The sequence below is a fragment of the Piliocolobus tephrosceles genome, chromosome 2 (genome assembly GCF_002776525.5).
Source record: "Piliocolobus tephrosceles isolate RC106 chromosome 2, ASM277652v3, whole genome shotgun sequence".
Classification (NCBI taxonomy): Eukaryota; Metazoa; Chordata; class Mammalia; order Primates; family Cercopithecidae; genus Piliocolobus; species Piliocolobus tephrosceles.
Window position 1 is genome coordinate 58,538,395 of NC_045435.1, and position 27,003 is coordinate 58,565,397.

A 27,003-nucleotide genomic window follows, 5' to 3' on the forward strand; every position below is an offset into this window, starting at 1 on the left:
AAAAAAAAAAAAAAAAAAAAAAAAAAAAAAAAAAAGTCGTATCTTCTACAAATATTATTTGCCACTGTATCAAAAAAACTGCATGGGCATTCACCAAGTTCCCCAAAACTAAAACACTCTTAATAAAATTCATGTTCCGTTATATAGAGCTTAGACATGTTATAATGTAACTAGAAAACCATTATCAACCACAATTCAGGAAGACATTCTTACTATTTTGATTCAAGTAAATCAAACATTCCCAGTATCTGAAAGCAGTTAGCCACGTGAACTTGGGCAAATGAATAAATCCTTTTGCTCTTCGGTGTTCTCATCCTCCCCCAAGATAGGTTGGATGGGATGAGAACACAACTTTGACAATCTGTGAAATGCTCCCTGTTGAAGTAACATATTTGCTGCAATGAGTTGTTATGTCAACCATGGCCAGATCTTCAAAGCTCCTCAGAAAAGAGTAGAGGAAAGCTTTCTTCTGTAGCTCAAGTTTATCCCGAGTTGTTTGTTTTGACATTTGTTTCCACTCCAAGAGGAATGCATTTCTAGTTGTGTTAGTTTTTTTTCTGGTATAGATATCACACATGTGGAAACAATATTGTTGAAACTGGGGAGTGTAGATTGATTTTTGTCTCTTTTTACTTAAGCAGCCCAAGTAACATATATATTGCTGCATTCATACGTTTTAAATCTATTTGACATTCTTTCTTCAGATAGTCTTTCTCCATTAAACAGCCTTTTTTTTTTTTTTTTTGGTATCAGAACTCTTTTTAAAGTATCGGTCTGGGACATAACCCTCAGGTAGGGGGAAGTTTAATTACAGACTCAATATGGATTTTTAATTTTGGCCACCAGGAGGTTTGGCAGGAAATGAAAAGATATCCTGCTTCCTAGGGATGCCAATCTAGGACAAAATTGAAAATAGGTGAAGTGACTGCCTATCCTGCATCTTCAAGATCACTCTCACAGCACAGAGGCTGCCCTCCTTCTCCCTCCAGAAGTCTTAAGTCTCCCTGCTCTCAGGGTGGAATCCAATATCACACCTCAGATGAATTAACATGAGAGTTCACTCTCTGAGGAAGGTTTGTGCTTTATTCCTTTTCTCTAATTAAAGAAGTTGCACATTGTTGCGGGGCAGGGTGGTGGTAAGAGACCAGTGACTGCCCCTCCCCCCGCACCCCAGACTCCTTTCATGACTATAAAACACACAACAGGGAAGTTCCATAACAGAGGAGTGGAAGACAGATTGGGATTACAGTTTGGGAAACTTGGAATCTGATTATGCCACTAATTATCTGTGGGACTTTGGACAAATCAGTGCACTTGCCTGTAAAATAAGAGAACTGGGATAGGACTATAATTATGTAATTCTGTTTATCATGTATCAGGGAATTTGGCTCTGAGTAACTCTAACTTCCTGACAGCACACAGTGTCTCTCAGGAGACAGTAGTACTTTTTTTCTCCTCAGAATATTTAATTATTTTTATGGATATATAATTCACACATCATACAATTCAGCCTTTAAAAATGTGCAGTTAAGTGATTTTTAGCATACTCACAAGGTTGAGCAAGCATCACCAATTTCTAATGCCAGAATATTTTCATCAGCCTAAAAAGAAATCACATATCCAACAACAGTCGTTCCTTATCCTCCCTCACTCCTTGCTCTGGGAAAATACTATTCTACTTTCTATCCCTATGGCTTTGCTTATTCTGGATAGTCCATAAATGGAATCATACAATATGTGGCCTTTGTCTCTGACTTCATTCACTTAGCACGGTATCTCCAAAGTTTGTCCATGTTGTAGTATCAGTACTTCCTTTCTCTTTATGGCTGAATAATGTTCCACTGCATGGGACTAACACAATTTTTACTTATTGATCAATTGATGGACATTTGGATTGTTCCCACTTTTTGGCTATTATGAATAATACTGTTATGAACATTTGTGTACAAATTACTTCTGTTTGGGTCAACACAATTTGCAGGTTCTCTAGAACAAACTTTACAAGAGAAAAAACCTCTGGTCTTCACTGTTTTTTCTAAATACAAGACTCTGACATTCTTTCTTCTATAAGGCATCTTAAAGGGGGTATGTTAAAACAGTATTTACCTTATTCTTTGAGTCAACCATTAGTAATACATCTAGAGTCCAGCTTTGCTGTTTATATCAGCCATATAACCTTGAGCATGTTAGTCCACTCTCAGATTCTCATATGTAAAGTGGGATACTGATAATTTCTGCCTTACTTGTCTTTCAAGAGTGTTTCATGTGGTTCTCAACCTTTCTAGAGCATCAGAATTCCCTTATACATTAAGGTCTCTGAAGTCAGACCAGTGGATTCTAAATGGATTCTGGTCTGACTTCAGAGTCCTTAATGTATAGCTTTAGCTGAGAAATAATTCCCCTCTTTCCTTGTCTTCTTGGAGTAGACACCCAGGCTAGTAATATTGAGAAACACAACCCGTGGAGGGCTTGTTAAAACACAGATAACCCCACTTGCAGAGATTCTAATTCTGTAAGTCTGTGCCTGAGCCCAATAATCCTTATTTCTAATAAGTTGCCAGGTGACAATGATGCTGCTGGTTCATAAACTAAATTTCGGTAACCACTGGTTCAAAGTATTTAATAAGATGGTAAGCTTTATGAAGACAGGTACTCAATTTCAATAGACATTATCATAGCATGACAGTTAAAAGCCCAGTCTTTGGACCTGGGCAGACCTAAATTTAAATGCTGCCTTGGACTTCTACAAGCTTTGGTTTTGTCAGCAGGTCATGTAACCCGTTATCTATGAACTTAGGATAATACCTCTCCCAGAGGGTTGTTTTGAGTTTAAGGGTGATAGTGCATATAAAACTGAGGTGCTATATCTGGCACACAAACACCGAGTTAACTTTTTACTCATACTATTATTATTATTGCAGTTGTCTCTAATTCCTAACAGGCTTCTTAAATAGACTGTTCAACAAATACTTTATAGACTCACAAGGGCTAAATGAATTAAGGTCATTATTAAGTGGGGCTGCATCACCCAACAAAGTTTCTTCATTCAGGTGAAATATCTGATTAAAATCAGCAAGGGGAGTTTGCGTGTGGAGAGGAATGGATGATTATGGTACAAAATGGAGTCTGTGCTGCAGCATTTTCCAGTACAGTAACAGTAAGGGTTTTTATGTGCTATTTTCTTTATGTTAGTTATTGTTGTTGTAAAACGCATTTAAAAAATCATCATTTTGAACCATTGCATCCTACTCTTTTTGGAACTCTATCCTCTTACAACTTGATAAATTTCTGGAAGTACCATTATAGACACCTCCTCAGCTCTCTCCCACTGCCAGGCCCCCAGATGGATGTCTCTAATTGGCACTTGTCCTAGCTGCCTTGCTGCCAGGAGGCAGACCCTAAATGTTCTGGCTGTCACCAACACCACTGGTTTGCTGCTGTTGCTACTGCTGCTAATGATGATATTAATAGCAACTGATACTTAGTCCTGATATTAACTGATATTAATAACAACTGATATTTGTCCTGTACTAAGACAGACCTTCCTGAGTGCTCTACCCACAAATGCATGTACATACACATGTATGTATATATACACACACATGCACATATATACACATACAAGCTTAACCAATTTAGGTATTTGTTTTTCATAGGTATTTATTATTGTAACACCATTGTATAGATAAGGTCCAGATGTGTTGTAAACCCTGTTCTACAACCTTCAACCACTGAAGAATGGCCAGAAACTAGTATTCTAAGAATCTAATATGGCAACATCATTGTCACCATAATCATTATCATTGCCATAACAGGAACTATGTCTACCTTCGAGCTAAGCTATTTAACATTTAACATATACATTAACATATATTTAACATTTAACATATATATTAAATAGCTTAGTTCTAAGTTAAACATAGTTCCCACATATGGAACCTCCAACATATTTTAAATTACTAAATGAATAATAGCTCATTAATCAGTGGGTTTGCTAAGTATTGGATGCTGCACCAAGTGCAAAGAATATATGCATGTTCTCAATCCTCACAGATAGCCTAAAGAAGTAAATACAGTTATTTTGCCTGTTTTACAGATTGAAAAAAAGAAACCTATGACCTAGGGAGATGACATACCTTCATCACACAACTCATAAGTGGCAGACCTATCTATGTAATTTCGGAGTCCATATTCTCAACTGCCAGTTCTGCAGTGTCTTCAACTGGTGTTTTTGGCATGGTACCAACTGCCACAGACTACTCCTGCTCCCGTCATCCTCAACCTTTAAGACAGCATCACTGATCCCACATTTAAACAGAGAATGATCACACAGGTTGACATTAGATACACATAATTGGATTTTCACTTGCCTGTTTTTTTCCTCCCTTCCTAAATTGCTTCATTCAAAAGAGTTCTTCCATTTTTTTTCTAGATACAATGTGTCCTACACTCTATCAGTAAGGGAGTTTTATTTCTAGTTAAGACATCCAGCATGGCCGAGCATTTTTAATGGACCCATTAACAATTTTTCTTCTGGAGAGGTCTTAAATTGAATATTTCTAATAACGTTCGGGTGTGTGCTGGCTACTGTATGTCCATGCCTATGGGGATATAAAATCGCTGCCAGTTCCTCTAGTTACCTCAACATCTTCATGACTGATTAACATTTTCCCACTGTGAAATGGACTTAAATACTTAAATTTATGTTGAAAATAAGTGTTGCATTTGCTATTTATTATTTTTTGGGTATACTTCCCCTATTTCTTTCCTTAATTTTCATCAATGGAGTCACTGCTTTTTAATCTGGTTACTAGCTGTCTTCTTGACTAAATCTTTCTACCACATGGGCTTCATTTTATGGCCATGATTATGAGAGAGCACAGAGTGGACAGGAAATCCACGCTTTGGCTTCAGTCAGCATGACTGTCAATACACTGGCAAGTCATTTTCTTAGAAAGGGAAACAACAAAATACAGGACTATGCTTTGCGGTAACTAAATGAAAACTAACACTCAGCTCTCTTTTGGTCTTAATTGAATATTTGTTACTTTTATGAGAACAGGGTAGTACTAGGTTTAATACGTGGGTAGAACTGTGAATTACTTGACTGTTGTCTGTATCTCTGTTTATTCTGGGGGGGAATGTGAGAATCTTGGGAACTGAAATATTATACCTTGCTGTGCAGTGAGGTCAAGCCTTGAAATGAACTTCTGTGTGCTCCCCATCCTGGTGGGGATAAAAGGGAGGATGCTTGAGGGCTGGTTATGAGCTTTAATGAAATATTCTGAATAGGTAGAAAAATGGTGCTCATTGGGTCCTACTATCAACATTAATAAATACTGGGAATTCCTCTTTTGTGTATTTGTGCTCTCAGACCTAGAATAAGCCCAAACTTTAGACAGCCTATTTTAGTCTTAGTGATGAGACTTCCTGAGCCTCAAAAGCCTTCTGAAGACCAATGAGCATTCTTTCTATGTGTTCTGATTGCAGGTTTGTACATATTTTTTTCTATCATACATTCAAGCTACATCCTATGATTGACTATTCAATCCAGGGCTCTTCCTTGCTCCACCTTTTGTGAACACTCACCCATCTCAGAATATGTCGCCTGTGAATTATACAGGACTTTTCTCCACTACTTACCCCCAGATGCAGATATAATAATGACATAGATTTTGTGAGCAAATCAACAAATGGTTGCATTTGGAGAGGATGCACTTTCTCAAAAAGAGATAATTGCTGAAGTTGGTAAACTGCACCACAGAGATGGGACTAAATTTAGCCTCCTTGAAACCAAGATCAACTGAGAATGTATCAAGCATAAATTTTTTGCGCACATTCACGGAGTTTTTAAATGTCTTCACGCCTCTTGCTGCACATAAACATATGGAGCAGCCATTTTTTTCTTTCTTTCAAATGCTGCCAATGTGAACAGAATCAATAGCACATGGTAAAGCATATGACCTATGTGAAATTTCATATTAGTTGAATAGAATTCCAGGCTGAGCTCTAACCCTATTGGCATACATATCTTCCTCTCAAACCATGTGTACAGATAGAATTGTAAATTACTGGAAGTGAACAGGACTCTAAAACCATCTGTTCAGCTCCTTCATTGTACAGAAGTAAAAGCTGAATCTTAGGTAAAATGACTTGCTCAACATCTGGTTAATAATAAAAGAAGCAAATGCTAAAAAGAGTAAAACTCTGTAATTGCAGGACCCATATAATATTTATAAATATAACTACACAGTGGTTTGTGAGCATGTATTATGCAAACACATGCATACACATACATATATAGATCTATTAATACATACACAGTCAATTCTCCAATCGTCTCTGTTAAAGCTGTTTTTTCCCACCTGTTTCTTTCTAATTACTGACATGGTCAAAACTAAGCTGCCTCTCTGCTATTAGCTGATTTGGACTCCCCTACAAGTAGAGGCTAAGAGCAGGACTTCCGAGCAGTTTAGTTTATTTAGGAGGTGATACCAAGAAGCAGAAGCAAAGAAGAAAAAAATAGAAGGAGGTATTGTGGGGAACTGAGACTCAATCCAGTCGTGAACCCCTAAGAAATTATGTTAAATGTGCCTAAGAATTGACTTCCCAAAGGACAGGAGACAGAGGCATTTATCTACTCATTCTCATGCCCCCTTAGCTGAGGGCTGCCCCTAAGGATGAGGTTAACTTCCCATAGTTCTCCTTGCTTGTGACTCAGATAAAGACTTGAGGCAGAAAAATACAAAAGGGGAACAGTTCTACCCCAGCTATAGTTAAAGTCAGAAAACGGGTGAGGCGTCATGACTATAATCCCAGCACTTTGGGATGGTAAGGCAGGTGGATCATTCGAGGTCAAGAGTTCGAGACCAGCCTGGCCCACATGGTGAAACCCTGTCTCTATTAGAAACACAAAAATTAGCTAGGCATGGTGGTAGGCACCTGTAATCCCAGCTCCTCAGGAGGTTGAGGCAGTAGAATCACTTGAACCCGGGAGGTGGAGGTTGCAGTGAGCCAAGATTGTGCCACTGCCCTCCATCCTGGGGGACAGAGCAAGACTCCATCTCAAAACAAAAAACAAAACACAAAACACAAACAAACAAACAAAACAGTAATAAAATAAAAAAAGAAATGGGAGAGGCAGTGTTGCACCAACATATAGACTTCAAGGCACATAGACCAATTTTAATACTTTAGAATTTATATCCAATTTTTAAAAACTTGTATGGATTAGCATCATAGGATGGCTAGTTCAGAGTTACCATCAAGGTGACTACAAAGCACCCTGGGGTCTATAGTACAGCTTGAAATTGGAGATCTAGTTTCTTTCTCTCATGACCGACCAGGTTGTAGCATTCATTCATTTGAAAAATATTTATTGAATTGCACTATGTGCCAGGCATCTTCCAGATGCTGGGAATACAGCAGTGAACTAAAAGGACAGAAATATCTACCCAAATAAACCTTACAATCTAGTAGGGAAAGATATTTTGTAAAAAAGAAGAAAGTGGCCAGGCATGGTGGCTCATGCCTGTAATCCCAGCACTCTGGGAGTCCAAGGTGGGTGGATCACAAGGTCAGGAGATCGAGACTATCCTGATCAACATGGTAAAACTCCGTCTTTCCTAAAAATACAAAAAAATTAGCCGGGCATGGCGGCACACACCTGTAGTCCCAGCTACTCGGGAGGCTGAGGCAGGAGAATGGCGGGGACCCGGGAGGTGGAGCTTGTAGTAAGCCGAGATTGCGCCTCTGCACTCCAGCCTGGGTGACAGAGCAAGACTCTGTCTCACAAAAAAAAAAAAAAAAAAAAAGAAAGAAAAGAAGAAAGCAAAATATATCATTATTCAGATATTGATGAGAGCTCTGAAGAAAAATCAAGCAATAAAAAGCATAGACGATGCTGGTCAAAATAAATATTGCTATTTTAAAGTATTTACTGTGTTCAGGAAAAGCCTCACCAATTAGGTGACATTTGAGCACAGATTTAAAGGTTATAAGGTGGGTCCTGGGGACATTTAAGGCAAGAGCATTCTTGACAAAAGAAAATTAGTATAAAAGCCCTAAGGTCTAAGAGTATCTAAGAGTATGTGGTATCATTTCTTTCTTTTCTTTTTTCCTTCCTTCCTTCCTTCCTTCCTTCCTTCCTTCCTTCCTTCCTTCCTTCCTTTCTTCCTTTCTTTCTTTCTTTTTTTTTTTTTTTGACAGAGTCTGGCTCTATCACCCAGGCTGGAGTGCACTGGCATGATCTCGGCTCACTGCAACCTTTGCCTCCTGGGTTCAAGTGATTCTCATGCCTCAGCCTCCCGAGTAGCTGGGATTACAGATATGCACCACCATGCCCAGCTAATTTTTGTATTTTAGTAGAGACTGGTTTTCTCCATGTTGGACACACTGGTCTTGAACTGCTGGCCTCAAGTGGTCTGCCCACTTTGGCCTCCCAAAGTGCTGGAATTACAGGCGTGAGCCACTGTGCCTGGCCTTAGTTTTTTAAATTATTTTTTCTAATAGATGTACGTATTTTTGAGATACATATGATAATTTAACATACTCATATAATTTGAAAAGATCAAATCAGTATAATTGGGATATCCTCAATTTTTTTTTGAAATATTTGAAAAAATCTCAAATATTTGTTTTTCTTTATGGTAGAAATATTAGAATTCTTCTCTTCTACCTATTTTAAAACATACAATAGCTTATTGTAAAGCAAACATTTGAAATAAAGTCTCACAAAGTGGTGGACTAGGAACTGCATCTAGCCTGAAGACTATTTTGGTTTGCTTTATACAGGCCCTTTATTTTTACTTTTAAAACTAATTTAAATTTTATTCATTAACATTATGGAAATCCTAGAGAATTAGGAGATTATAGATTAAGAAAAAAAAACAAAAACAAAAAAAAACCTGGGACACCTGTCACAAAGGATTACAGCCAGGCACAAATAAATATTTTAGTGGGGCATGTTTTTTTCTACTTTTCCACAGTCACTAGCATTCCCTGTTGCACTGTACACTTTTACTTCTGTAAGAACATTTTACTCATTTGTTAGCTTCCTTGCTTTTTGGGGTAGTAGGGTTTTATGATCTTGAGTTTAAATTGTTTAAGAATAATAATGAAACTAATTTTCATAGTGACTGAAGTTTTAGAATACTGACATCAATAGTTTTGTTTTATTTGAAAATTATTGCCAGACACTGTGTCATTTGGCAAAAAAGAACATTCCCATTGTACCATAAAGTTCTAATAAATGCCCCCAAATAATTAATAAATCTTATCAGATGCATCCCTTGCAGGATTAGCCTGCTTATATATTTGGATCCTGTCTTACTTGGGGAAAAAAAGATCAAGAAAAGCACATGTGAGACACACTAACTATGGTAAATATAACAAGTGTAAATATATTCCTTGCCAAAAACTCACCAAGAAACCTCAGACTAAAGATGTACAGAAAAGTTATGGCTGATACACAAAAGAAAAAGAATGAGCAGTTTTTTGTTTTGTTTTTGTTTTTGTTTTTCGTTTTTGGTGAGATGGAGTTTCACTCCTGTTGCCCAGGCTGGAGGGCAGTGGCACGATCTCAGCTTACTGCAACATCTGCTTCCTGGGTTCAAGTGATTCTCCTGCCTTAGCGTCTTAATAGCTAGGATTACAGGCATGCACCAGCACGCCCGGCTAATTTTATATTTTTAGTAGAGATGGGGTTTCTTCATGTTGGTCACACTGGTCTCTAACTGCCAACCTCAGGTGATCCGCCCGCCTTAGACTCCCAAAGTGCTGGGGTTACAGGCATGAGCCATCGTGCCTTGCCTAAAGCAGTTTAAAGAATCAAAATTCAGAGAGTGGAGTGCTATATAAATTAATGAAATCAAGACAAATAGCAAGAAAACAAAAACATTAATTAAAGCTTGACTTTGCCTACACTGAAGAAGGCATATGGTAAGGGAATATTAATGCAATGTAAAACAGGTCACAAAAAAGTCTCACAAAAACAATCAATACACTGATTCTCTATAAAAAGCTAAGTGAATAAAAAAGATACAGTTACACACACACCTTAGGTGAGAATTCCTCCAAGTTTTCCCAAACACTACTGAAGAGAATAGTGGCTTCCTTGATTTTCAACCCTTTCATATCTTGATATTTACTTAGCACATTGGGTTAAATAAACATTTTGCTGTAGCCAAATACGAGAAATCAATTCACTGCTTTATGGCTTAAAGAGTACATTTATACCAGAGTCATTACGAGAAGTTAAAACTTGAAAGTGTCAGTCAAATCCCTTAGGAGGGTCAAGGTCCCAGAGAAAAACAACTGAGCCTGGGCATACTGCTGGGAGGAAGATGAAGGTTCTGACCAGATGAGGCAGATAAATAATATCACTAAGAGGGATGCCAAGATGTTCACAATCATGCAGTGGGGAAGATGTGAACTCAACTAAGCCAAGAAGTTTGAAACACAAAGGTAGACTATTGAAAGATGTATACGTAAATGAAGGTTTACATTTAGAAAAACACAGGAAGAATGAAAACAAAAATCTCAAAACTAAATCTGCAACCATAAACTTGCCAAATCCGCAAGACAACTAACAGACCGTACACTATGAACAGGCAAGACTATAGTCTGCTTGAGTTTAAATCTCAGCTCCACCACTTACTGGCTTTGTGAATTTGGGTGAGTTTCTTAACTTCTTGATGGTTCAGTAATAGTATTAATATTCATAGTTAATACAGTAAAATAAATGATAAATGCTTACTTCTTAAGGGTCGTAGGAGAAAGAAATTAGATAAAGGATACCAAGTGCTTAGCGTAGTGCCTAGCATAGAATAAGTGATCCATACATGTTAGTACTACCATTATTATTTTTGATTTTATAACAATTGCAAATTATCTACTATAACAAGTTGTCAGAAGTTACAGGACTCAGTTAATACAGCAGTAGCATGTCTGTTTTGATCAGGATTATATTCCCAGATTCCAGTACAGGGCTGGCTTGTTACAAGGTACTCAGTAATGTTATTTGAGTGAATGCATAAATCAAAGTAATGGTGATCCAAAAGTCATTTTTGCTTCATGTTGTAAAAATGCAAATATATTCAGGTGTCCCTCTTGGACTTGACACTCTGAATAACAAAACAAGTCAAGCAGACTCATTTCAAAGGGGTCTGGAATGATACACAGTAGCCCAAGCTGGAAACCAATTCCCGGCACATGCTGGACTTCTGATGCATCAGCACTTGAATTATGTATGTCAACTGTTAGACTCATATCTTCCAGAAAATGGAGAAAGCAATACATAGCATGTGTGAAGTTTTCTTTCTTTCTTTTATTGTCTTGTTTTGTTTTTTGAGACCGAGCCTTACTCTGTTGCCCAGGGTGGAGTGTGCCCATGGCGTGATCTCGGCTCACTGTAACCTCTGCCTTCTGGGTTCAAACAATTCTCTTGCCTCAGCTCCCCGAGTAGCTGGGATTACAGGCATGTGCCACTGCACCACTTATTTTGTATTTTTAGTAGAGATGAGGTTTCACTATGCTACTCAGGCTGGTTTTGAACTGTTGCTCAGGCTGGTCTCAAACTCCTGACCTTGGGTGATCCACCCACCTCAGCCTCCCAACGTGCTGGGATTAATGGCGTGAGCCACCGTGCCCAGCCACGTTTGAACTCTTCAAATCCCTTTTCTAGTAGGTGGCTATGAGTATATGGTAAAATCCTCCTATGTTTTGCTTTCTGGTTCCTACTAAACTGTAGTACATTGAAATGAAAAAGAGAGTCAGTATCAGAAAATGGAGTGATATCAACAAAGACACTGAAAGAGCTATCCAGATACACGTCCATCCACTGAAATGAAAGTAGGCAATACTCCAGACTATATTATCGGTTTTATTGCCCAATATCTCTGTGCAATTGGGCACTGGGATGAGCAAAAATAACGACTTTCAAACTAAATAATGGCTCAAACGACTCTAAAAGGACTAGATAGACAGGTGAAACATCAATGTGTATCTCTAGATACAACATCATGAAAAGAGTCACTAAAAGACCATCAGGAAGGTATATTCAACAATGTCAGCAAATGCTAGTCATAGTGGCTTACACTCTTGCGATTTTATCACTGCCATCTAAAGTGAAGGCCCACTTTTGAATTAGTGTGAAATACAGTAGCATTTCTAAATTAAAAAGTTTTTAAATGACACTCTACCTGCAAGGCACAACATGAATGATTGCAGTACCAGCAGTTCCCATGGTAACCTCATCTTCAGTTTCCGAGGTCAAAGGGAGTTTCAAGTCCAATAACAAGTGAATAGAATCGCTGCTTCTTTTAAGTTTTGTATAACTTTTAATCTGTGGGAAAGAAGAGACATTACAATGAGATCTGGGAATATTTCTCTTTGTGGTCTCTGCGAGTTTATCTTTACTTGAATATCAATAAAACTCACTTGTGGGAAAGTACCATTGGAGGGGAAGAAAGGAACATGTTAAATTATGAATATGAAGCAAGTAAGTCTCCTATTCTTTTCTTGCAAATAATAATTGGGTAGGAATTGGAGCTGAGGAGTCCCTGCGGCTTCTGAGTGAAGACAAGAACAGTTTCTGATTAGGCATGAACCAACCTGAAGGCAGGGGAATGCACTATGCTTTGCAAGGTCCCTCTGTGTCCAGACCCTGTTCTTATTTATTTTCCAATTAGTAAAAAAACATGCAAATACAGAACTGCCACAGAACAAGATGGCTTAACACTGGTGGACCCCAGGTAGAAATTCCCAGTTTTTCCAATGGCATTATATCGTGTGGGAAAATTGTGACTACCCATTTAATTCAAACATTTTTCCCCCTTTTCCCCATGTTTCACTTCTAACATGCCACAGAAATATGCAGCTCCAGTGCCTAATGAGAGAAATCCAACCAGCTATCAGTAGCAGCCTACTAGGTTCATTTGGATATATACAGAACATGATTAGGAACACGAATACTTCTGTTAGCCAAGAATACTGAATTAGGAGAATTCTGCAGTAAAGAGAGGCTACTCATTACCTTTACCAAAAGCTACAAATTTAAGTAACTGAGTAAAGCTGTGGGCAGACACTGTTATTCTGGGGAATGGAGGCATGTCCTTGCTTAAGGGAACAGGTGCCCCTCAGCTCAAGCAGATGGGTAAAAGATCCAGGATTGCAGGGGCATCTACAACTTTTCAAAGAAAAGTTGAAAATATTACTGTATTTTGAAAATCTCCTAAGTTTTAAGTATTGAAAATTAGTTTAAAATACTTTTTAAGGCCAGGTGCAGTAGTTCACACCTGTAATCCCAGAATTTTGGAAGGCCAAGATGGGAGGATCACTTGAGGCCAGGAGTTCAAGACCAGCCTGGGCAACATAGCGAGACTCGCACCTTTACAGAAAATTTTTAAAAATCAGCCTGGCATGGTGGTGCATGCCTATAGTCCCTGCTACTCAGGAGGCTAAGACAGGAGGATTGCTTCAACCCAGGAGTTCAAGACTGCAGTGAGCCATAATCACTCCACTGCATTCCAGCCTGGGCAACAGAGGGAGACCCTGTCTCAAGAGAAAAAAAAAAAAATTAGCACTGCATGATTCAAGTAAAGTCAAATTTCCCTCTGGTGCTGAAGGATTGCAACATGAAGTCAGTAAAACAGAACTCTCAACTGTGGTTCCTCTCATCCACTCATTCCTTCTCCCACCCATCCTGCCAGTTCGCCATGTATGAATGTATAGATGAAGCATCTTCTGCTTGCCAGATGCAAGGAGAAGCATTGGGTGCATCAAGAGGAACAAGACACCATCTCTATCCTCTACAGTCTCTTTATCCAGTAGGGGCTGTTATCCACAATTTCATATAATTGCAATATGATATCCCGTTATCAAGGAAGGAGGAAACTTTTTGTTTGGGAATCTTCATAAAGGAAGTGAGCTTCCCTTGGGGTCTGAAAGACGAGCAGGGTGCTACCAACTCATCAGTTAATCAAATAAACTAGAAATCTAGGGAACCGGGAGACCTGCATTCTATTTACAACTCTGGCAGGAACTCATTATGTGGTCCTGGGTAGACCACCCCATCCGGCCTCTCTCTGAATCTTGCTTAAAGGTAAACCTCCCGGTTAAGTAAATGAAATGTCTTTGAAAACTCTACAGCACCCTACATTGCCAGATATTACTGTGGTCTCAATTTGTTATTTTAGCTTTCATTTAAAAAATATGTTACATTTATATTATTTTTAAATTGACAACAAATAATTGTATATAGTTATGGTATACAATGTGATGTTTTGATATATCACTGTGGGATCCCCAGTATTTTCAAGCTGAAAGTATACCTGGAGTTTCTCATCTTACTCCCACTTATAAAAAAAACACTGTGAGCAAACACAGGCTTACATGAAAACATGGGCCAACACAAGCTACTTAATAATGGGTTCTTAGCGTTAATTTAAACCATGTGATCACTGCAAAGCCTGTATGTTCACCAGGGAGCTAACAGAAAATGAACAACCATCATTAGAGAACTTGCCTTTCTTTTGTGCCCTTAAATAGCTTAGTTTCTGATAAAGCTGGACTTAATATATTGTGAAGACAAAAGGGACTCTTAACTTCTGCTCTGCTGATGTGGCAGAAAGCCGGCAGTATCTCTAATTGGATATGTTCAGATACTCTTCTGACATGCATGGTGATTAGGCCATTTTAGATAAACAGGATGTGCTGATCAATGAAAACTATTAATGTCTTAAGCAAATGATCAGGGTATTAATAATTAATTTTGTGAGAGAAATGTCATCTTGGACCTTGGGATTGATCTACAATGTTAAGCGGTTTCTTGAAGCAATTAAAATTAGCTTAGGAAATGTATCCAATTACATGATAAAGATTTAGTTCATGATATGACACTATTTACAGTGCATGTTCTATTAAGGGCTGTAGGTTTTTAAGGATGAAGAATTTCAAGAATCCTATTGGCATTTATTTACATTCAGGTAGGTAAGGTTCACCTTTGCTAATCAGAAATAATGGGGTCGTGGACAGTCATTTGTCAGTGGGTAGTGGTAACCAAAGCATCAGGTTTTCTGAAGGGAGCTGAAGATTCATGAATCTCATGTGGGACTGTGGTGCAGGATACAAAGTTTCATAATTTCAATTTTTCTGTCAGAGCCAGAAAGAAAGCTGCAGGATGAGCCAAGAGTTATGGTGGCAATAGATCTCCCCTGTAGCTTTGAGCTCTCTCTGGCTTATCTAACGGTGGCTGTAGCAAAGGTAGTGTAGTCAGCACTCATTTTGAGATCCTGCCCAAGAGTGAGACTCGTAAATCCTAAGAAGGAAGCCACACAATAAAACAGGCCTTGGTTGCTTTCTCTCACTGAGCCAGGAGGAGATGAATAACTAAGAATTGTACAAGGTGTTTTTTTTTCCCCCCCACATTCTTGCACAGAACAAAACTTCCCTCAACCCTTCAAACAATTTTCATACTAACAGTCATACCAAAGACCTCAGCACAAAGTGCTGAAAACAAAAGCATCAATCAGTTTTCCCTTAAGAGTCCTGGTTACCAAGAATCTACATGCAGGGCCTGGTCATGTATTTGTCTGTTCTGGACATTCTGCTGAAGTAAAATGTTGCTGGTGTCCAAACAGTACTAAATCAGCTCACACAAAAAAGTAATTGTGTTTACCATGTGGCAGAGACAGTGCTAGCTGGGTATGCAGAGGTTAGGGAGGCATGGGTCTTGTCCTCAAGGAGCTCACAGTTTACTTGGCGAGAGGTGCTAATAAACCAGTAATTATAATTTGGTGCAACGTGTGTAGTAAGTCTATTAAGAACAAGATGCTAAAGAAGCCAAAGATTATCATTGAACTGAGCTGGGAGGTAGGGTAGGGCAAGAGTTTCAAGAAAGCTCCTCAAAGGGGCTACCAGTTTGAACTGATTCTTAAAGGATAAATAAGAGGGAGGAAGGCCATTCTGAGCCAAGTGACAGGGAAAACAAACTGGCAAGAAGCTGTGAGAACCTTCAAGTTATAGCAGTGCAAGATAATGAAAAGCGTAGTCTGCCGAATCTAACTTGTGCTCTATTCCTAGACTTCACATTCTCCAGCTGTGTGGTCCATCTATAAAATAGCAGCCATATATATATATATATGAAAGCTGCAGGATGGTGAGGATTAGTGAGAATGCATGAAAAGCACTGAGCTTGGGTACTGGCACAAAGTTGAAATGTGATAGCTATCCTTGTTAAAGACAGCACAGCACAGCCTGAGTTTGGGAGTTATAGGCTGATGGGGAAAGAGGCTGGAAGGTAAATCACGAGCCCGGTCTCCAATCATCTTTGAATGTATAGTAAAGATTCTGGACTTGAGGCCAGGCATGGTGGCTCATGCCTGTAATACTAGCACTTTGGGAGGCCGAGGTGGGTGGATCAAGAGGTCATGAGATCAAGACCATCCTGGCTAATACGGTGAAACCCCAGCTCTAGTAAAAATATAAAAAATTAGCTGGGTGTGATGGCATGTGCTTATAGTCCCAGCTACTCGGGAGGCTGAGGCAGAAGAATGGCTTGAACCCAGGAGGAGGAGGTTGCGGTGAGCCAAGATAGCACCACTGCACTCCAGCCTGGGCAACAAGCAAGACTCCGTCTCAAAAAAAAAAAAAAAAAAAAAAAGAACAACAACAACAACAAAAAGATTCTGGACTTGATTCTGAAGGCTATGAGGAGGGTGAGAATGACTTCCAACAAGGGAAAGACCTAAAAAGATTCTATTTTCCTGTATGAAGATCTGCTTAAAGTGCAATCCCCCAAAGGACACAATATCTATTTTACCTTTTTGCTTTTTTCCTCTGGTTAGGAAATTGACTACCTCTCTAATTACTAAGAATACTTCCAACAGAAAATGTTTTTCAAGGCCTCATGGCAGCCAGACAGAGTGGGAAAACATGGATTCATGTACACTGAGTTCTTCCTGGATTTACCACAAGTTACCGAACTTTGGGAAGGACACTTAATCTCTGTAAACATGTTTGCTTGTTTGTACGTTAGGGATCATACCAGAAGCCCTATCTTTCTCACAAGTGTGCTGTGAAGGTCAACTGGCTTGTTTTGTATGTGAGTATTAACTACCATTGTTGTTTAAACTTGGATTCAAATTCTACCTCCTGGTCCCAACCAAATAGATTTTTAACTTTATGAAGGTAGGAATCTTTGTATTTTTGATTGATATTTAAGAGGCACATAGAATAGTGAACCACCAGAGCAGGCAGCCAATCAATAGCTGATATGTAAATGAAAGAATAAAGGTAGCTAACATCTCTTGTGGACCTACCATGTGATCTTACATTCACTTCTCCTTTAATCCTTATAACACGGCTGGGAGTCAGGCATCATCATCCTCTATAAAATTACATCCTTGGAAACTAGAATATGAGAAGCTATGAAACTTGTTCAAGGTTAAATATCTAGAAACCAACAGAGCCGGTATTTAAATATATGTCTTCATACTTCAAATACTGAACTCATTTCTAAAACTAATGAACTCTTCTCAAAGTATTGTGTCTTTTAAAGTGTGACTTAACATCCTGATGGTGACTCCCTTCTCTAACTTGGCTTTTCATGTTGTCCTTCTGCAGAAGTGAAGCCAGATGCCAGTAAACCAAGGTGCAGAATCTGTAATATTCATAATGTAAAGGATAGCACAGGTTTCAGAGCTGAGACTTTGTCAGGTGGCTATGTTTCACTAGTGTTAACTCAGAAGTCTTTTGTGATAGCATAACTGTGAATAAGTTTCCTTCCTCCTAAGTGTAAGAACATAAACATTTGCTTTCTTCCTAATTATTATTTAGAGTGCTACCATTCTTAAGGCAGAGATTTTTAAAAAGGATCGTAGAGTTAAGAGTTTCCTAACTCTACAATTAGCTAATGAGGGGCGCAGTCATCACAATGGCGAGGAACTGGGAAACAGAAATGAAGGCAAGAGAGAAAACAGGCTTCCTCAGAAAGCAATACACCAATAATTTTAAAGGAAAATGGCACACAGTCAAATCTTAATGTTCAATCAGTCAATAGATATTTGTTGAGTGTCCATGATTCAACTGGTAAAATTCAAAAAACAAAGAGTTTTGGGTCAAGGTCTCCACCCACAAGGACACTACAGCTCAATTGGATAGAAAAGATTATTGACCATACAAGATAGTTTATATTGTTAAATGAGTAGTACAGATCATCTATATGTCCTGTGATTATGGTAGCTAATCTATGGGTTCTTCTTGGATAATGAAAATTCCTATCACATCAGTCAATCAAATAACTTGCTGGATTTTCTCCTTTTACCAGCTTTATACTCTATCTACCAGTAAAAACAGATTTTCATTCCTATAGGTGATGTTTTTCAACTTCACTGGAGATTGCAGTAAGTAGTCTGCTAGGAAATGTGTGTTGCTTGGTTTTTATCATTGGGTTATTTGTCCCAAGCATCTGAAAATATGAATACAACAGTGCAAAAGAAGAGAAGATATAAGGGACCTGGATGATGTATTTGGAAAGCTATATCTATTAAACAAGAGGCAAACATGTATAGCATGGAATCCCTTATTTAGACCACACTCACCTACTCAGTGGTTCATTTAGACACCGGTTCCATCATAATACCACATTAAAGAGGGCCTTGAGGAATGATAGAGGGTAAGCTAAGGTACACAGTTGCTCCCCATTTGAAAAGACTTTCCACTTATGGTGATTCTAACCATAAATATAATGATTACATTAGGCAGAAATCCTCTGAAATAAAAGCCAGGTAGCTAATATATGACCATTTCCCTTACTGAAGGATCTCTTCCATAGCCTGAGAGTCCACAGTTATACAGATTAATTTGGAAAAGTCTTCCACTGAAATGTCTTAAAGTATATGGCCACTACGGATTTCTCAAAATATACTTTCCCCTTATAGAAAACCTTATTCTACTTTGATGTTGGACCTTTCTATGTTACTACTGAGAAGACCCTCTTCAAAAAACGGAAGTAATCTCAATAATCACAGTGATATTGCAAAAAATCACTGGGATAAGATTCAGAATAACTGGGTTCCAGGCTCAGTTCTGTTATTTGCTTGCTGGACAAATTTCTTAAGGAATAGAAGAGGGGACTGTGCCAGATTGTTTTTAAGGATTCTTGAAACTTTGAATTACGTTATTCTATAAGACGAAGGTTACATATGCCAAAGATATTTAATTAGTTAATTGAAGTAGTGACTACACCTTTGTCATCCCCAGAGACATTTGAGGCTTGTAACAACTTTTCGGATTATATCGTCTTCCCATTCATTAAAGTTGCTTTAGATATATTGCTTTTTAAATTCGATGTATTACACGGTTACTGAAAATTTAATCCCAAGCCACAAGTCCATATTCACTATCCATAGCATTCACTAAGTAATCACTAATTGTAATTTTGTAAGTTTTATTTAATATTTACTTGTATTAAGGGAATGCTTGAACAAAGCTTAAATACTAGCTGTTAATCCCCTGAGGGAAATATTGTCCAGGGGCAACAAACTGCCTTTCTGGTAAGTAGTTCAATAATGATAATTTGAAAAAAATAACACACTTATACTACTATTTCTTGATTTTGTCTTATGTATTAAGTTATTTTATGAATGATGATATTCAACTTTCTTAATCACTCCAATGACAGACAGGCCTACAAAAACACGAACATACCTTGCTTTACTGTTGTCTAAACTTAGTTATAGCACATAATTTGGCTGTTAGCTGAGCTGCAGAGTACACTGCTTTTATTTTTTTTTATAGTACTTTTTTTTTCTGAGTTAATAATTTCCTCTTTAATAACAGGTTTCTAAGTATATACCACAAATTCACCCTAAACATTCTATCATAGCTAATACTTTTTTTTTTTCTTTTTAAAAAAAGACATTTATTCAGTGTTACGATCAGACTATTACATTTAGCAATCAACAGCATGGGTGCAAAAAAAAAAAAAAAAAATCTACATTAAAACCCTTTGTTGGAATGCTTTACACTTTCCACAGAACAGAAACTAAAATAACCTGTTATACAATTAGTCACAAATACAGTCCTCGAGTTTTTTGCCCATACACATGAGTATTTGTCTAAAACATGTCTTCTTTGTAGCAGCTAGGCCCTGACTGACACCACTGTGCTTGGCTGAGTTCACAAATCTGTTGTAACCTGTAGCTTCCCTGTCACTTATCTGGCTCTCCTCTCCTGCTAAGCTTTGTTTCCTAATTAAAATCTTCTGCCACTGCCATAGCCACTGCTGCTGCTGGAACCGCCATAGCCACCTTGGTTTCGTGGTTTTGTAAAGTATTGGCCTCCACCGCCATAGGGGCCAGAGCTTCTGCCTCCAAAATTTCCTCCCTTCATGGATCCAAAATTTGAAGACTGATTGTTGTAATTGCCAAAATCATTGTAGCTTCCACCACCTCCAAAATTGCTTCCATCATTACCAAATCCATTATAGCCATCCCCACTGCCACCATATCCACCACGGCTGCCACCAAAGCCACCACGACCACTGAAGTTTCCTCCACGACCGAAGTTGTCATTCCCACCGAAACCACCTCCACGACCACCACCAAAGTTTCCAGAACCACTTCGACCTCTTTGGATGGATGAAGCACTAGCCATCTCTTGCTTTGAGAGGGCTTTCCTAACTTCACAGTTGTGGCCATTCACAGTATGGTATCTCTGAATGACAATCTTATCCACGGAGTCATGGTCATCAAAGGTTACAAAGGCAAAGCCCCTTTTCTTGCCACTGTCTCGGTCAGTCATGATTTCAATCACTTCAATTTTCCCACACTGTTCAAAATAATCTCTTAGGTGATGTTCTTCAGTGTCTTCTTTAATGCCACCAACAAATATCTTTTTCACAGTTAAGTGGGCACCTGGTCTTTGAGAATCTTCTCTTGAGACAGCTCTCTTTGGTTCCACAACTCTTCCGTCCACCTTGTGTGGGCTTGCATTCATAGCTGCATCCACCTCCTCCACAGTGGCATATGTGACAAACCCAAAGCCCCTGGAACGCTTGGTGTTTGGATCTCTCATTACCACACAGTCCGTGAGCATTCCCCATTGCTCAAAATGGCTCCTCAGGCTCTCATCGGTTGTTTCAAAGCTCAACCCTCCAGTGAAGAGCTTCCTCAGCTGTTCGGGCTCTTTAGGAGACTCTGACTTAGACATGACGGCAGGGAGAAGAGAGACTTTAATGATGCTTCTTCGGCGGCGTCCACGGGCAGAAAGGACGCTAATACTTTCAATATTTTCAAACATACCTCATAGTCCATCCGTTTTAATAAGTATTATTTATTTGGACATATAGATATTTAACACTTGAACAATTCAGCTGAAAAACAGACATGGATGCTTCTAGTCTTCTAACATTGTTTGGTTAAAAACAGAAGAGCCATGTATTCAAAGCTATGATTTTTTTCCACAATTTTCCATACATATGAAGCTTATGTATTTGTGAGAGTGTACAGTACAATGTAGTCAATCAGCAATATAAAAGTGTATGAGATTAAACTGGTAAACAATGTTGGAGGTAATGTAATGGTAGAATATAGTACAAAACAACTGGGAAAATGATAAATAATAGATATCATTTACAGAGCACTTACTACATAGCAGTCTCTGTATTATGCATTAACTCATGTAATCTTTAAAACAACCTTGAAGGTAGACTACAATATTATTTTCATTTTATGGGTTAACTAAGTTGGAGTTAATAAGTAATAGATAGAACTTCTTCTGATTTTCCCTCCTAAGTTTATTGTATATTTTATACACTGACACGCATTCTTTTTATTTATAGTTTGATGAGATTTCGAAAACTTATACAGTCTTAGAACCACCATCACCATCATGATGTAGAATATTTTATCACTCCCAAAATGAACCCTTAGAATGCTTATAAACTATTGATGGGAATGTAAATTAGTTCAGCGACTGTGGAAAGCAGTTTGGAGATTTCTTAAAGAACTTAAAACAGAACTACCATTTGACCCAGAAATCCCATTACTGGGTATATACGCAGAGAAAAATAAATTGGGCTGGGCACAGTGGCTCACACCTATAATCCCAGCACTTTGGGAAGTTGAGGCAGGAGGAATGTTTCAGTCCAGGACGTTGAGACTAGCCCGGGCAACACAGGGATACCATCTCTACAAAAAATTTTAAAAGTTAGCCAGGCACGGTGGCTCCTGCCTGTAGTCCCAGTTACTTGCGAGGCTGAGGTGGGAGGATTGTTTGAGCTCAGGATTTGGAGGCTGCAGTGAGCCAAGATCGTGCCACCACACTCCAGCATGGGTGACAGTGCAAGACCCTGTCTCAAAAACAAGAAAAGGAAAAAAAAGAAAAGAAATAGTTCCACCAAAAAAGACACATGCACTTGTACGTTTGTCACAGCGCTATTCATGGTCATAGAATCAACCTAGGTGTCCATCGATGGTGGGTTAAAGAAAATGTGGTACATACACACCATGGAATACTATGCAACAATAAAAATGAATGAAATTATGTTCTTTGCAGCAAGATGGATGCAGCTGGAGGCCATTATACTAAGCAAATTAATGCACAAACAAGAAATAAATACTGCATGATCTCACAAGTGGGAGCTAAATATTGCATATCCAGGGACATACAGATGGGAACAATAGGCACTGGGGACTAGTAGAACAGGAGAGAAGGAGTGGGGAAGGGCTGAAAACTGCTTATTGGGTAGTATGCTCACTATTTGGGTGATAGGGTCATTTATACCCCTAATTTCAGCATCACACAATATACCTATGTAACTAACCCACACAAGTACCCCTTGAATTTAAAATAAAAGTTGAGATTATTTAAAATAAATGAACCCTGAAAGTTTGACTTAAGAGTATGGATATTTAAACACTCTGCTGAATTTTCTCCCAAATAAGAGTATGTAGCCTTATTATTAGAACAGCAGGCAATTGTAGTTTATATAAAATATGTGGTATTTTCATCTTGCATTTAGATTGTCCCTCAGATACTTCATCCTTCCTTTAGAATGTCATTCCCATGTTATTACACTCTTACTACAATAAAATCAAGAACAAAAGTAGATCATAGTTCAAGACAGAAAAATACATGGCACCTCCACTCCTCCTTCCCACTCCTATGGAAAGCAATGCTAATTGATTATGGCATTCTTTGCTGCTTAGCCCAAGGGCAGCCGCAGAATCCTCTCGACATGGCATTTCAAGTACACATGACAAAATCAATGCAGGTTGCAAGTAAAATAAAAATTCCTTTGCTTCCCTGTGGCAATGAGATCATTGGCTTTAGAATCACACAAGCCAGGTTTAACTCCCAGCGCTACCATTTAGCTGTTGTTCTTGGGCAAGTCATTTAACCTCTGTTAGCCTCACTTTCCTCTTTAGTAAAGTGACAGTGAAGATATGGGGTTGTTGAAAGGAATATGAGAGAAAATCCATACAATTGGATTCTGCTAGAAAAAGTTGAGTGTGGCTTTGGGTCGGCAAACTTGCTGGAAAAAACAAGAGGGGTAAGTGTGGTTCTGGGAGACCACAAATACAGGGAGCATACTGTGCCAAAGGGGGAAATCCATAACCACTGAGCACTGGAGGAGAGTGGAAGCAAGGGACTTGGGGGAAATTACAATCCCCAGAAACCCCACTCTTACCCATGCTTTCTGGGTACTGGGAAGTAGACTTTGCAAACTCTCAAAGCTCCTATCACTAGAGCAGGAAAGGATTTCTTAGCAATCATCTCACGTTTGTTTTCCTTCTGCCCGCTGGTGTGCTGCAGAGTGCCAATTCTGCTAACCTCCCAAATAAATCACCGTTAATGAAGCATGCTGCACATACAGACAGCAACAGGCATTTTTTAATCACTTAAACTAAAGAAGAGCTAAAGGTAAGCACAAAACACTCTAATACCTAATATATTAGGTGTCAGATTTAAAGTGGCAAGAACCGTGTGATTTTCAGGGCTTTTACTTGGATACACTTAGTGGGGAAGTAAGCCTACTAGTATATTCATCATTATGCACAGTTTGCCAATTGCTCGGACAGCCAAGTCAGAAAATCAGATAACTGGTAGCCTAAAAGGGGGTCTATATCTGCTTGATCAGAGGCAGAAATAAGATTTCAAGCATAAAAACTCAAGTTATATAGGCTATACCAAAATAGGGGGTTAAATAAAATCTACTATGCACTCTATCTTTTACTTATAAATTACTGACTGAACATCTAGTAACTGACATGCAGTATGATATAGCAATGAATAAGACAGGGTCTTCCCTCATAGAGATTATTTTACTCTACTGGGTAAAATAATATAATACTCTAAGAGGGCTGCAACAGTGGACAAATGCAACAATATCAAGTCAAGAACATAAATGGTCTTTGTAGATAGACTTAAGTTCAAGTTTTGAACTTGTATGTTTTAGGCAAGTTATTTCTGATCCTCCAACTTTATATCCATAAAATGGAGATACTGAGCCTACTTCAGAAGTTTGTAGAGATGTATATGAGATAATGCAAGTAAAATGGTTTACCACCATAATGCAAAAAGAACATAATCTTAAGATAAGTGTTGTTTTACTTAGAAGGAAGTCAGAAGTCATTCTCTTAAAATAACTGGAGGTGGCCAGGCACGATGGCTCACATTTGTAATCCCAAAATTTTGGGAAGTCAAGGCAGGCAGATTACTTGAGCCCAGAAATTTGAGACCAGCCTGAGCAATAAGGTGAAACACCATCTCTACTAAAAATACAAAAAATTAGCTGGGTTTGATGGTGCACTCCTGTAGACCCAGCTACTAAGGAGGCTGAGGTGGGAGAATCACCTGAGCACAGAAAATCAAGGCTGCAGTGAGCCATAATTGCACCACTGCACTGTAGCCTGGGTGATGGGAGTGAAACCCTGTCTTAAAAAAAAAAATAATAATAATAATAATAACAACTATGTAAGTGGAGGTTGGGATAGGAAACCCCCCTACTTTTTAGCTAAGCTATAATACGGGATCTGCCATCTCATGTAATGGTAAATAAAATATGTATTCAAGATCCTGTGCCATTATATATTTACAGCTAAATACTAGATTAGAACATTCATCTGAAAATATTTGTTGAACACATGCAATACGTCAGACACTGTATCAGTAAGCACTGGGTATCATGGTAAAGTTGAGTCCTGCTATCATGGAGCTTGCATTCTTCTGCATTTTCTAGGTTTATTTGCCTATGAACACTTACTCTCGAAGAGCAGAAGTACACCTCAGTATCATTATGTTTTAGTTCATAACTTCATGCAGATGGTGGGATATTTCCACAACATTTGACAAATGCTATTGAATCCTTATTTGGTATAAAATCATTTTCCAGAAGCCTCCTGCAAATTAAACCAAACTATTTATGTGAGTCTTACCTCCATTTTCTTGTCTTTTGAACCCAAATTTGGGTCTCAGGCATGAAAGATGATAAAGTGATAAAAATGACAAGCTGGGTTTTTTTTTTTTTTTTTCCTTGAGTACTTACTATGGGTCAGTTACAATACAAGGTTCTGGACAGATTACCAAATGCTTACAATAACTTGAGGAGGCAGATATATGATTATTTCCATTTGTCAAAGAGGAAAGTGGGGGGCTTGGAGGGTTATATGAGCCACTTATTTCTTTAGTATATCTTTCCCTACCTACTTACCTCTAGACCTATAAGTGGCCAATTTCCTCCCAGTGTATTGTGTCAGGGCTGATAGCACTGACATTCAAAAATAAAAATAGAGTAGAAAGCCAGTAAATCACTTTGCAAAATTTGCCATTCTCTGCAATGATGGGGTACTTCATTATCAGATACAAACTAATATGACAGAATTACAGCACATGGATCCAGAATCCTTTGTATGTCAAGGGACTTTTTTCCCTTTTATATGAACAGCAGAAACTGTGAATGTGACAGTTTTTAAAAAGTTATTTATTGTCCTTATCAATGGGTGGTTATCCATCTAGTTAGTGTAATAGCCTGTTAGGTAGCAAGTGATAAATGTGTTCTTTGTTTAATCAGGCTTAGGCCAAATCGGGCAAACACTAACTGGTTCTGAGAGAACCAGATTTCAGGCCTAGCCTGTCACATATATAACAGATGTCTCTGTAGTTCTGGGTGTGCAATGAGTACATGCTGCCAATCTACTTTTAACCATTCTATTTGTGTTCTTCTTTAAAATGAGATAGAGTGATCATTTCCAGTTATACAGTGAGTTTTATCCAAGAATCTCCAAATGATAGCACATTAATTCTTACTACACTGGCTGAGATGAGGGTTAGGGTTGCAATATAATAATTTTTAGGCAGGGAAACTGAGGCATAAAAGAGTATAGTGAGTACATCATGTTTAGGAAATTAAGAATTTGTGTGTCTTTGTCTAAAGCTAATGTGGGAAAATACTAATATCATGGTGAGAAAACTCAGTAGACTCCATATTAACCAAATAGTCAAAATTAGTATCACTAGTGATAAGACATACTGGCCTCGTGTGCCCTTTGATAAGGTGCACTGAGAGGAACATAATACTCTTCTGTGGTATCTTGCCAACAATGCATGACCTCAATTTAAAAAAAAGACTAAACATCAGACAATTGAGTAATATTCAACAACAAAATTAACTAGTAGTTTTCAAAAGTGCCAGGATCATAAAAGGCAGGCAAAGGCTCAGGAACTGGCACAGACTCAAGACGAGTAAGAAGAAATGAATGCTATAAATAATGCGAGATTGTGGATTGCAGCCTGGACATTATGGGAAAACTGGTAAACTCCTAATAAGGTCTATTGTTTAGTTAATGTGTTGTACCAATGTCAGTTTTCTGGTTTTGGTGACCATACTATACTTATGTGCAATATTAACATTAGTAAAATCAGAGTGAAGGGCATATGGAAACACTGACGTTTTTGCAACTTTTCTGCAAGTATATAATTATTTTAAAATAAAGCCAATTG

General features: G+C 38.4%; 2 protein-coding genes across 3 annotated transcripts in view; both read right to left on the minus strand.

Annotated features, from left to right (window-relative positions):
- The window catches only part of CNTN4 (contactin 4), a 976,954-nt gene that overhangs the window by 480,262 nt on the left and 469,689 nt on the right, over positions 1 to 27,003 (minus strand). For both annotated transcript variants that reach the window (XM_023218604.1, XM_023218603.2), the window contains exon 4: positions 12,201 to 12,343. In XM_023218604.1, coding sequence (XP_023074372.1) covers positions 12,201 to 12,255 — 55 coding nt within the window. In that variant the 5' untranslated portion in view covers positions 12,256 to 12,343. The remainder of the gene's footprint in view (positions 1 to 12,200; positions 12,344 to 27,003) is intronic.
- On the minus strand, positions 20,168 to 21,265 carry LOC111546980 (heterogeneous nuclear ribonucleoprotein A1-like). Its single transcript, XM_023218609.2, has one exon. It carries the CDS (start codon positions 21,208 to 21,210, stop codon positions 20,254 to 20,256), a length of 957 nt encoding a protein of 318 aa, XP_023074377.1. The 5' UTR covers positions 21,211 to 21,265; the 3' UTR covers positions 20,168 to 20,253.